Source organism: Chiloscyllium punctatum, chromosome 38 (assembly GCF_047496795.1).
Source record: "Chiloscyllium punctatum isolate Juve2018m chromosome 38, sChiPun1.3, whole genome shotgun sequence".
Taxonomy (NCBI): domain Eukaryota; kingdom Metazoa; phylum Chordata; class Chondrichthyes; order Orectolobiformes; family Hemiscylliidae; genus Chiloscyllium; species Chiloscyllium punctatum.
The window spans coordinates 54,061,889-54,074,833 of NC_092776.1; the positions used below are offsets into that span (position 1 = coordinate 54,061,889).

General features: G+C 39.8%; 1 protein-coding gene across 1 annotated transcript in view; it reads right to left on the minus strand.

Annotated features, from left to right (window-relative positions):
* Window positions 1–12,945, minus strand: part of ccdc6b (coiled-coil domain containing 6b) — a 68,699-nt gene that overhangs the window by 18,686 nt on the left and 37,068 nt on the right. Inside the window, exons 2-6 of the mRNA XM_072557879.1 lie at window positions 9,568–9,717; window positions 8,227–8,355; window positions 5,515–5,618; window positions 4,200–4,360; window positions 2,425–2,581 (exon numbers count right to left, since the gene is read on the minus strand). Of these exons, the coding sequence (XP_072413980.1) occupies window positions 2,425–2,581; window positions 4,200–4,360; window positions 5,515–5,618; window positions 8,227–8,355; window positions 9,568–9,717 (701 nt within the window). The remainder of the gene's footprint in view (window positions 1–2,424; window positions 2,582–4,199; window positions 4,361–5,514; window positions 5,619–8,226; window positions 8,356–9,567; window positions 9,718–12,945) is intronic.

The following is a 12,945-nucleotide window of genomic DNA, read 5'->3' on the forward strand; positions in this document are numbered from 1 at the left end:
ATGGAGAGGAATTTGTTAAGTGTGCACAAGAAAACGTTCTGATTCAGTATGTGGATGTACCTACTTGAGAAGGTGACAGAAGTGTCAGTGGGGGAGCACTTTGGGGCCAGCGACCATAATTCTGTTCCTTTTAAAATAGTGATGGAAAAGAATAGACCAGATCCAAAAGTTGAAGTTTTAAATTGGAAGAATGATAATCTTGACGGTATTAGGCAAGAACTCTCAGAAGCTGATTGGAGGCAGATGTTCACAGGTAAAAGGTATGGCTGGAAAATGGGAAGCCTTCAAGAATGAGATAACGAGAGTCCAGAGGTAGTATACTCCCATTAGGGTGAAAGGAAAGGCTGGTAGATACAGAGAATGCTGGATGACTAAAGAAATTGAGAGTTTGGTTAAGAAAAAGAAGGAAGCATGTGTCAGGTATAGACAAGATAGATCAAATGAATCTTCTGAAGAATATAAAGGAGGGCAAAAAGGGGATATGAGATAGCTTTAGCAAATAGAGTTAAACAGAATCCAAGGGGTTTTTACAAATACACTAAGGACAAAAGGGTAACTAGGGAGAGAATAGGGCCCCTCAAAGATCAGCAAGACGAGCTGCAGGAGATACTAAATGAGTATTTTGCATCAGTGTTTCCTGTGGAAAAGGACATGGATGATATAGAATATGGGGAAATAAGTGGTGATATCTTGAAAAATGTCCATATTACAGAGGAGGAAGTGCTGGATGTCTTAAAACTCAAAGGTGGATAAATCCCCAGGACCTAATCAGGTGTACCCTACAACTCTGTGGGAAGCTAGGGAAGTGATTGCCGAGATATTTGTATCATCGATAGTCAAAGGTGAGCTGCCAAATGACTGGAGGTTGGCTCACGTGGCACCACTGTTTAAGGGTGGCAAGGTCAAGCCAGGGAACTATAGACCAGTGAGCCTCATGTTGATGGTAGGCAAGTTGTTGGAGGGAATCCGGAGGGACAGAATTTACACATATTTGGAAAGGTAAGGACTGATTAGGGATAGTTAACATGGCTTTGTGCATGGGAAGTCTTGTCTCAAACTTGATTGGGTTTTTTGAAGAAGTAACAAAGAGGATTGATGAGTGCAGAGCGGTAGACGTGATTTATATGGACTTCTGTAAGGCATTTGACAAGGTTCCCCATGGGAGACTGGTCCAAAAGGTTACATCTCATGGCATACAGGGAGAACTAGCCATTTGGATACCAAACTGGCTCCAAGGTGGAAGACGAGGGTGGTGGTGGAGGGGCTTTTTCAAACAGGAGGCCTGTGACCAGTGGAGTGCCCCAAGGATCGCTGCTGGCCCACTATTAATCATTTATATAATTTGGGTGTGAGCATAAGAGGTATAGTTCATAAGTTTGCAGATGACACCAAAATTGGAGGCATAGTGGACAGCGAAGAAAGTTACCTCAGATTATAACGGGATCTTGATCAGATGGTCGAAGGGCTGAGAAGTGGCAGATGGAGTTTAATTTAGATCAGCGAGAGGTGCTGCATTTTGGGAAAAAGCAAATCTTAGCAGGACTTGTACACTTAATGGTAAGGTCCTAGGGAATGTTGCTGAACAAAGAGACCTTGGAGTGCAGATTCATAGCTCCTTGAAAGTGGAGTCGCAGGTAGAAAGGAGACCGAAGGCAGCATTTGGTATGCTTTCTTTTATTGGTCAAAGTATTGAGTACAGGAGTTGGGAGGTCATGTTGCAGCTGCACAGGACATTGATTAGGCCACTGTTGGAATATTGCATGCAATTCTGGTCTCCTACCAGAAGGATGTTGTGAAACTTGAAAGGGTTCAGAAAAGATTTACAAGGATGTTGCCAAAGTTGGAGGGTTTGAGCTATAGGGAGAGGCTGTTTTCCCTGGAGCATCTATAAATGTTTATAATATCATGAGGGGCATGGATAGGATAAATAGACAAAGTCTCTTCCTCGTGGTTGTGGCAAGTGAAAGAGTGCAAAATTAGAGAGCATTGGTTTAAGTTGAAAGGGGAAAGATATAAAAGAGACCTAAGAGGCAACCTTTTCCACACAGAGGGTAGTATGGGTATGAAATGAGTTGCCAGAGGAAATGGTGGAGGCTGGTACAAATTGCAACATTTAAAAGGCATCTGGATGGGTATATGAGGGATATGGGACGGGTGCTGGCAGGTGGGACTCGATTGGATTGGGATATCTGGTCGGCATGAACGGGTTGGACCGAAGGGTCTGTTTCGGTGCTGTACATCTCTACGACTCTATAAACATCAATGTAAAAATGATTGCACTGCTTTCACATTGCATTATGCATTTCAGAAGACACTTTTTAAAAACAGAATTAAAATTGACCAGGATTTTTTTTTTTAAATTGTTCCATTGCATGTTAACTAATAGAAAGAAATCTCAAGAGAAACACCATCCATCACACAAACCTTTCATCATCCATTTCTAAGCTAGACTCGCTTTCTGACAACTGTCTGCAAAGGGCCTCTCTCCTTTCCATTTCTCTTTGGAGTTTTCGCTGGAGCCTCAGATTCTCTTCCCTCATGTGACGTTCCTCTTCTAAATACTGTGCCATTTTCTCCGTATCTGTAAGTTTTGAAGTTAGTATCAGCTGATTGTATCACAAGGTTTGCAACTGAGAAAAGCATAATAAGTCAGCATAACATTCCAAAACTAATTGCAAAACTGTCAGAATGGGTCAAGGGAAAGGGTCAAGAGAAAATTGTGCACGTGACAAATTGTGACAGCAAATTCAGAGGGCGCAGGCAAATTAAGAGATTTAGAGATCCAATGCACAATACAGAAACTAGGTGAAAATTACCCAAGAACATCAAAACAAAAAAGAAAGGCACATAACAAGTGAACAAAATATCAAGTTTAAAGACGTAAATGGTGTTGATCGAAGCAGAACTGTGAACAGGAACTGCAGCTACTGCCATGCATGCACACGGCAATTTCTCCTATAACACCAAGCTGATGGAGCACTGGTCAGTACCACCTCAGTAATGACAGGATTCTCAGGAGTCCTTAATGAACTTGAACTGAATCATCTATTCTAACAAGTGATCAGAATATTTGATCTTCAGGAAGGAAATCAATGGTTGATGCATAAAAGGAACTTCGTAAAACAAAACAAGGCTGCCATTCACACCCATACCAGTGATAATATTAGTTCCAACCGGACAAATCAATTCTAATTCCATTTGCTAGCTCTTCATTAGTGTGACATTCAAAACATTTATTAAGTATTTTTCTTCTTTATTTAGTGGTACAAGGGTGTTGTTGAACAAGATCTGGATGTGTTACCCATACCCAATTGCTCTTCAACTTAGCTATCCTCTGAAATACCAAGTTTAAGAGTCAACCAGATTGTCGTGGATCTAGAATCCCATGTAGCTGAACCGGATTCCATTCCCTAAAAGGAGACAGATTACTTTCTTTTAAATGACATTTGATAATGTGTACATGGTCACCATTAGACGAGCTTTTAATTCTAAATTTATTAATTAAATTCAAACTTCACCATTAGCAATGGATTCGAACCCAGGTTCTGAAAACATTAGTCAGGATCTTTGGATTATTAGTCCAGAGACAACACCACTCCACTGTCCACAATTCCAATGGATCTTCATTCTTTAGAATCTGCTGAGGGACTGGATTTGTGTTAATATTCAGCATACACAGGGCAAGGGAATTAATGAATGAGAAACTGCACTAAATTTATGATTCTATTCTGAGGCTTTGTACTCAAATGAATGGGACAAATGTCATTTCAGGCACCCTAGTGTTAATGTCAAGTATTAATAAGGCAAATCATTAGCATGGAGTTAAAAAGACTCGTTCAATTTAGTGACAACCACAACCAAAGAACATTGTTCCCAGATCAAATGACCATTGAGAGATACTGCTAAATTAGAGGTGGTTTATGCTACAAGTCTCATGTGACAGTGGAGAAATGGCTGCAGGCTTTAACTCTGTTGAGCTGGAATGACTGAGTCCAGTCTACAAAGGAGACAAACCAACCTGCTGTACCAGCAAATCCCTGAAAATATATTCTTCTTTCTATAGCAGTGAGACACAATTTAACAACAAGTAGATGATATCATTATTGGCTAAATTGATTTTAAAGAAACACTTGACAGCAAAAAGAAACAATTAGTGTTCCTGTCTCCATCATGACATTTCAACTTATGGTAGAGCTTACGCTGTAACTGGGCAGCTCGGAGTTGTTTCTTTAGCCTCTCTACCTCGTTTTTCAAAAATCTGATATGCCGCATCATATTTTCTGGTGAGTCTATTTCCATGGAAATGTCTCTTGGAGATGGCGGAGCTGACACAGGCTGATCTAGTTTTTCCTGTAAAATACTAAATTAAGAAATACTTAGAAATGAGTTATCGTGAACTATTTTAAATCAGGCTTTCATTAAGTATACAGAAAAACAAAAATAAGGCACTCAAATTTTCATGGACAAGATACACAGGATAGGGATGTTCAGCACGGAATCAGACCCTTTGGTCCAACTCATTCATACTGACTAGATATCCTAATTTAGTCCCATTTCCCAACACTTGGCCCATATCCCTCTCACCCCTTCCTATTCATGTACCCATCCAGATGCCACTTAAAATGTTGTAATTATACCAGCCTCCACCACTTCCTCTAATAGTTTATTCCATACACGTACCACCCTCTGCATGAAAACGTTGCGCCTTAGGTCCCTTTTAAATCTTTCCCCTCTCACCCTAAACCTATGCCCTCTAGTTCTGGACTCCTCCACCCCAGAGAAAAGACCTTGTCTATTTATCCTATCCATGCCCCACAATGTTTTATAAACCTCTATAAAGGTCACCCTTCAGCCTCTGACGCTCCATTCAAATGCTTTAAAACAAACGGTAATACTCAATGTCTGCAAGATCCAACAAAAAAAAATGTTAACAAAACTGCCCACACTAAGATTCTTCAAAGTGAGACATGTTTTCCTTTAAAACTTGTACATAGCATGAAGGCGTCAAAAGATAGAAATTGCTGAAAAAACTCAGCAGGTCTGGCAGCATCTGCAGAGAGAAAGCAGAGTTAACGTTTCAGGCCCAGTAACTCGAAGCTGAAAACAATTCTGAAGAGTCACTGTACCTGAAGCATTAACGTTGCTTTCTCTCGGCAGATGCTGCCAGACCTTCAGTCTCTCCAGCAATTTTAGTTCTTGTTTCACTTTTCCACGGGGGTTAAGTTAAATTGCGGAGTAAGCGTGTATAATTGCATAACAACCAATCCCACAGTTTTGAAAATTCTCTTTTTTGGTGGGCAGAGGAGGCAGGCAGGAAAGATACATAGATAACTCTGACCACCTAAAACTACCTTTGTAAATAGATGACCAGATTAGTTATCACAATGGCTCTGGTAATTAGTTCTCCATTCTATCACCATCTGGAACAAACTTATTTTGGATTTATCAGCTTGCCAATGGCTTGATGGATGGAAAAGTTAAAACAAGTTCAACAGTTAGAGTCAAGAACCTTACCGCTTCTCTGCTTCCAGTTTGTCCATCCTCTTCCACAATCGATTTACTAATGCTTCTTGTTCTTGTTCCAAGGTGTTCTCAAGGTCAATTTTTTCACGTCTCAACTGTGAAAAAATGAAAGCACTTTAAGTATTTTAGTCTTAATGAAATGTGAACCATCAAGATGATAAATTCATAAAATAACAATGTAAAGAGGAAATACACAAAAACTATATTCTATCCTCATCTTTTGAAGATGACCTCCCCAATCCTCATGTCCCCCAAACATTAAGTAGTCCACTATTATAGGTGGTAAAACAAAGTGGATGCTGTTGGTCAAATGAATCATGAGACAGGGCATACGAATGTCCGACAGCCAACGTAACATTGACCTTTTCGTGGCAAAGGATTAATTTCGATTCTGGCATTCATAGTCCTGGCTCAGCACCCTTTCAGTCACTTAACCTTATCCGTTCATCATAATTGAGATTAAAAAGCAAAAACATTTTGATTCATCAATAGCACACCTGAAGTCTTCCAACTCCAAGCTAGGAGAAATTCTCTCTCCTCCCTAACTAATTTGTTACTTGATGATATGAAGGATTTTGCAGTATTTCAAAGCCTTTCAGCTAAGAAAGGTACTGTAAATGCTGCAATTTAAATTGTAATTATATTGTGACTTGGTGTTGGTTGTTTGAGACAGCATCAGCTTTTACAGTGATAACACCTAGTTCAAGATCACCACAATGCCTTAGGCATTGTCAGGCTGCTCGCAGACATCCATTTGCACAAGTACAAATACCCTTCGACTAAATACCATGATCAAATCCATTGCCTTTGGTTCCCACTACAAACTCCATTCCCTCATTCGTAACTGTCTCCCTAGCAAGTGATAAAGTGGAACCATATATTCGCAACTTTGGGTCAGATTTGATGTTTGGTTGCTGCCACTTCTCTTCCAGAGGTTTCAAGAGGTTCTGCTCTTCTCTCTAATGGAGCTTCTATTTTAATCTGTTTGCTTCCTTCACTGTTTTGCATTTCCCTCCTACTGTTTGTTCAAGTTTTTAACCAATATTTGCTTTCACAGCCACAACCCGTTCCCCAGTAACTGTCTCCAGCTTTGACTTAGCCATATGGATTCTATCTGAAGATCCATTCATTGTGCTTTGAATCCACCCAGAATTACAGGTAGCGGAGACGTGCAAAGTTCCTTGCATAGCTGTTCTCCCCACATGTTGAAACGCACACTCATTGCCATTCATCACCATCACATACACACAATCTTTCTCTCCATCAGCTTAATGTTATCTCAAAGCTATCCTGGTCCCTAGGTCAGTTTTATTGTTTGTCCCATTCGATGCTTTAGCAACAAACTTTTTCTCTTCCTTTTAAGTGTTAAATAACTCCAGCTTTCTATATCCAAGCTCCAAAGGAGCAACATAACGTACTTGAAATATTACTCAGATTCTTTTTCCAAAGATAGTGCGAGACCTGTTGAGTTTCAAATCTTCAGTATCCCAGTATTCTACTTTTACTTTATGTAGAGGTGAGCTTCTGATAAGCACTTGTTTCCACTTCCAAAACACCACCCAACTCTGTCCTTTATTCATCTGTGCTTTTATTACCTCTAGATTTAATGATTTCAACTGCTCCTTTTGGGTCTCTTAAGCTGATCTAAAACTGTCATAATGCTCAGCAAGACCTGATCATCCAGCAGTGGTTTGCTCCTTGCTAAGCAAAGCCCCCATTTTAAAACATTCCCTTCCACCTTTTTCCTCTAAGACATTCCTTCAAACCTACCACTTTGACCCAAGTTGGCATGGCGTCAAATTTCTTGGATAATATTCCAATTGACTGCCATGGATATTTTAACCAGGTTAAAATGAGCCATGTTAACACAAGCTGGTGCTGCTTCTTCAGGCCCAAGACCTTCCTCCCTGGACAATGTTAAAGGTTTTTGTGGTCAGTGATTGGTCAAAAGGAGAGAAGTATGCCGCGACAAAAAAAATGCTTAATTGGGCAACAGTACTTTTGTTTCACTCCTCCTGGATGCAGGCTTAGGACATAGCTACCTATTCACCCTTCTAGGGAGAAGAATCACCGACGTTCCACTGCAGGAACATGAGTACGTAAGGAAGATTTTCTGGCTCTGCTATAGGATTGAGAGTTTGAACTTGAGCTCAAGGACACACTGCAACAGCTAATTAAATGAGCAAAACAGTGCTTTTGTCAGCACCCCTGGAGGTGCAGTGGAACTTCAGCTGGTATTTCAGACGTGAAATCGAAGAGCCAGAAGCTAGATCAGTTACTGCATTTACAACTTGTGGCTTGTACAAAAGAAACATTTGCAGGTCAATAAGGAAAGAGTAGGGGAGTGAGATTGATTAGGTAGTTTCTATAAAGTAAAGACATGGGCACTGTGATAATAAGAGCCTCGTTTTATGCCTGTCGTTCTATTTTAGGGTGTAAATGGTCCAGGTATCGGAATGGGAGGCAACTTGGTCCTGAGGGACTGACATAAGGTAAGATGGCATAATTCGGACAGCTCTTCAGGGAGAATTGAGCATTAGGTTCTGAAACTCCCATCCTAAGCAACTATCACAGCAATGCAGAAAACCAAAAAGGACAGATTTGCAGTTTTTAAAAAAGCAGCAAATACCCAATGTCACAACAGGATCTGAAATCATAGCCAACAGTAAACTATTAACATACTAAAAAAGGGTTAAAGGTTACCTGTTCAAGTGTAAATTGCTTGGAAAGAGTATCATTCTCCAGCTTTTTGATCTTCTTCATCAATTTGTTTACTTGAAACTCCTGTTCCTGCTCCAGTGTCTGTTCCAGTTCAGCCTTTTCATGCTGCAACTAAAACAAAACAGACAGGAGCAATGCAAGTAGGAAACAATGATAGATAAACTTTTCCCTGAAATGGCCAGCTGTATAGCAGCCAAGTTTACAACTTAAGATTTATAGGAGGAACTATGGTTAAAGAATCGTAAGGCTAAACTGATGCTATATAAGCTTTAATGAATGAATGGCCAGCCGAAAGGTAACAGCTGAAAATGTGTTGCTGGAAAAGCGCAGGTCAGGCAGCATCCAAGGAGCAGGAGAATCGATGTTTCGGGCATGAGCCCTTCTTCCTGAAGAAGGGTTCATGCCCGAAACGTCGATTCTCCTGCTCCTTGGATGCTGCCTGACCTGCTGCGCTTTTCCAGCAACACATTTTCAGCTCTGATCTCCAGCATCTGCAGTCCTCACTTTCTCCTAGCCAAAAGGTAATACACAAAGTCCAGCATTTTCACTTCTTTTTATGCTACTAAAAATTGTTCAATAACGTGATAAACCATTCAATTTATCTGCAACCCAGACTTTGTTGACTGCATTGCTGAAAGGTACTGGGTTTCAAAATATTTGACAACCAGACTGGAAACTGATTAGATAGAATGGGGAGCAAGTTACAGCACCAATGATTAGTCTACTAAATGAAAGAACCTGTAGCTCAAAGACTGGATGCAATTCCCCCGAATCAGCAGCTTTACAGAGCAGGCCTGCAATAATTAACAACTTTGCAGTAAAACAGCACTGGACACATTGTCTTAACAATGTCACACTGATTTTCTAAGGGAAATCTGTCAAAAATTCTGACATGCATGTGCTCCTGTGGACAGTGTGGATGCTGACTAGGCTTTTCAAACCACTGGAAGGAGATCATGTTTATACACAGTTGGTGCCGTATTCTTTCAAGCAATATGCATTTGCTGCTGGGAAAATAAACCTAACTTGCGTAACTAGTGAGATATGAGCACTTCCATGATTTAATTTATGATTTAAACACAAATATCCAGACCTGATTTAAAAAATTGGATAAGAGAAATTTGTTTTGCTTAAGGTGAAAATGCTTGAAGGTTCAGTTAAAAAAATTCTGAGTCTAGAGTGACTGAAACACTTGCTATTTAACTGCACTCTACTCCGTGATTTAATTCAAAAAACTATTTTATCATAGGGTATTGAAAATTTTTATGTACAAAAAATAGATTTACTCCAAAGTATGGAACATTAGAACACTGATATGCCTACCTGCATCAGCTTGCGGGACAGCTCATTGGTGAGAAATTCTTCTTCTTTCTCATAATTTACAGCCAGAGTTTCTTTTTCTTTTTGCAAGGCTTGAATCTTCTTAAACAATGTATTACTAATGAACTCTTCTTCCTGTTCAGCCCTTGCTTGCTGTGGAATAACGAGATAAAACAAGAACACTTCTGTGAATTATTTGAGAAAGTTTCAGCTAAGTGATTATAGTTGAGCACTTTTTTGCCCTCAAGGTGATTTTCATCAGTCTTTGGTTTTGGTATATTTTGATTAAACTTGGGCTGATTTAGTTGACCTTTACCCTTAAAGAATCTTGACTGCCACAGGTACAACGCAGACCCATTGTATATTAGATTGCTAACCTTTCCCATTTACCTGGGCATTCTATCTTCCAAAAACTTGGTTAAACTCTGCTGCCTTTGCCCTGATTTGTTTGCCCCAGTCGAAACTGCCTCACTAACCTACAATGGTTCCTGCTAAAGCAATGTCTTTACTTCTCATCTTCTAGGTTTCCTGTGTGGTTTCACCTCTATCTTTGGCATCTCTCCAAGCCCCATAATATCTGCACTTCTATTGCACCTATTGCCATGCTTTGAGCTGCTTCAGTTCTAAATTTCACCATCGCTATCAGTCTTTCAGCCAAGACATTCATTAAAACCTCCCTCATTGACTAAGCTTTTGGCCATCTGCCTGAACTTCATCTTATGTATAAGAGTGCAGGATTTAAATTTTGCTTTACAGCACTTCTGTAAATCCAAGTTTTGTAAAAAAAAAATTCAATTAAAGTTGGAAACCCGATGTACAAAATAGAAAAGGCCTGCATTTCAGATTGCATCTTTTATGACCTCAAGATGCTCCAATGTTTTTCATAGGTAATGAGATGAACCTGAAATGTTGTTGCTGTTGAGAGGCAAGAACACTGACTGCACAGACCACCTCCTAAAATCGGGTATCCTTGTGATACTAATCTTGTGACTAGGCATGAAGAGACCTCTTTTGCTCTTCTCCAAATAGTTTAAAATCCTTTCTGTCTCACTCAAACAAGACAGCATTTGCAACAGTGCAGCACTGTTTCTGTATGTCACAGGTTTCAGCCAAATTGATCAGATGTTTGAAGGGGATTTTAACTGACTCAGGCAACAGTGCAAGCAGAGATCAAATGTTGTTCTTGGGTTACATAGGCCTAGTTGTAGGAAACACAGCTCTCTAGAGCTATGCAGCTTTTTCCAACTGGTTTTCCTCAGCAAGTGTTTGGCATGTAACAATGGTTTTTAAATTTCAAAAAAATAAAAGCATTCCTCTTGTATTTAATATCATCACCCAAGTACTTTTCAATTTTCAGACTTAAAGACGGCTATTTAAAGAACAGAGAATGAACAGGTTAGACACGAATCCTGTGTTTGAATGTCAAGTGGAGTTCATTGGCTGAACATGATCTTTTTCCATACTTGACATTTTCTCACCAAATGTTTTGTCACTAAGTCAGTGACCCAGTTCTTATCTCCGTCCATGAAGACAAATATGGCATCTCTCTGTTTCAGAAGACAATTATTTGCATCGCAGTCATGTACCAAAACATTTATTTTCAGCATAACCTGTAATAGCTTTCTTTGATAGTTTTGTTTCAGTGCATAGCACACCACCCATAGATAAGCAAGCTTTTAGATGAATTTGTTCCTTATTCAAAGACTTCGTACCATCTTCAGGCAGTATGCTCCAAAGTTTGCAGATTGCACAAAATGCCCAGCCAAATGCCAGATAACAAAGTCCACCGTTACTTTCAGTTTAATTTTGCACTCGTATCAAAGGGGTCATCTAGAGGACAGGATGACATTCAATTGAAGCTCCATATGTCAAAGTGAATGGCAAATATGCCACAGTCCTATTCAATCAAGGCCACGAGAACTTGCTGATGGCCTGGTCAACATTCATCCTTCAAGTAATATCAAAATAAATCAAATCCTGTATCTTACTAACTGCAAAATATTTCTAAAGCATTAAATACAAATTCTTTTTGCATCTTTGTTATTTTAATTTTCGCTTGAACATGCCTTTGGTCACATTTGCCATTTCTCTCCATTCCATTTGGGAAAAGGACAGTGAGACAGCAGCAAAACCATCAGCACATGCTACAATGCAGCATGGAAGGTAGGCAAACAGCCAATCTGACAGGAGATAGACAAAAGGGAGGCAAACAGGGAAATGCCAGAGAAAAATCAGTATCCAAAAGGAAAATCCAGTAGCAAATTATTTAATATTGTATCAAACTATTTCCATTCCAGAGAAACAGAGCACATCTCCAGGTTTGGACAGGGAAAAATACAGTAAAACATCTGGATTATTCAGAGTTTAAATGATGTTTGACTTACTATCCTGGCTATTGTTGAAATGAATATTATTTTCTCAACAAATGTGAGGTTACACACTGTTATTAACTATTTTCTAAACAGGGAAAGGCTTTGGGAATCTGAAGAACAAAGGGACTTGGCAGACCGAGTTCAGGATTCTCTCAAGATTAGCATGCAGGTTCAGTTGGCAGTTAGGAAGGTATGTACAATGTTAACATCCATTTCAACCGGGATGGAATACAAGAGCAGAAATATACTGCTGAGGCTGCATAAGGTTCTTGTTGGGTTACATTTGGAACATTGTGAGCAGTTTTGGTGCCTGTATCTAGGGAAGGACATGCTGGCGTTGGAGGAGAACCAGAAGAGGTTTACAAGAATGATCCCGGGGATGAAGGGCTTGCCATATGAAGAGCAGTTGAGGTCTCTGGGTCTGCATTCGAGGGAATTTAGAAAGGTGAGGGATGACCTGATTGAAACATAGGATACTCAGCCGCATGGATAACATGGACATTAGGAAGAAGTTTTCACTAGAAGGGGGGACCAGGACTTGAGCACACAGCCTCAACGTGAAGGACACCCCTTTAGAACTGAGATGAGGAGGAATTTCTTCAGCCAGAGGGTGGTTAATCTGTGGAACCCATTGCCACAGAGGAATGTGGAAGTCAAGTCATTGAGAGTATTTAAGACAGAGATATAGGTTCTTGATTAGTAAGGGGGTCAAAGGTGACAGGAAGAAGAAAGAATGGGGTTGAGAAAATATCAGCCATGATAGAATGAAGTAATACAATGGGCTGAAAGGCCTAATTTTGCTTTTATGTTGCGTGGTCTCATGGTCTAGTGAAGACAATTTTTATTCAACAATTCTTTTACAAACTTCAACATGTGGACCATAAGAGTATCAGTTAAAAAATATCTATTAAAAGTATAAAAACTTGAATTTTGTGTTCCAAAGAACTACTACTCAAAGAGGACAAATGACAACAACTTGCTGAAACCCATTCCACTGCATAGAGTTGAA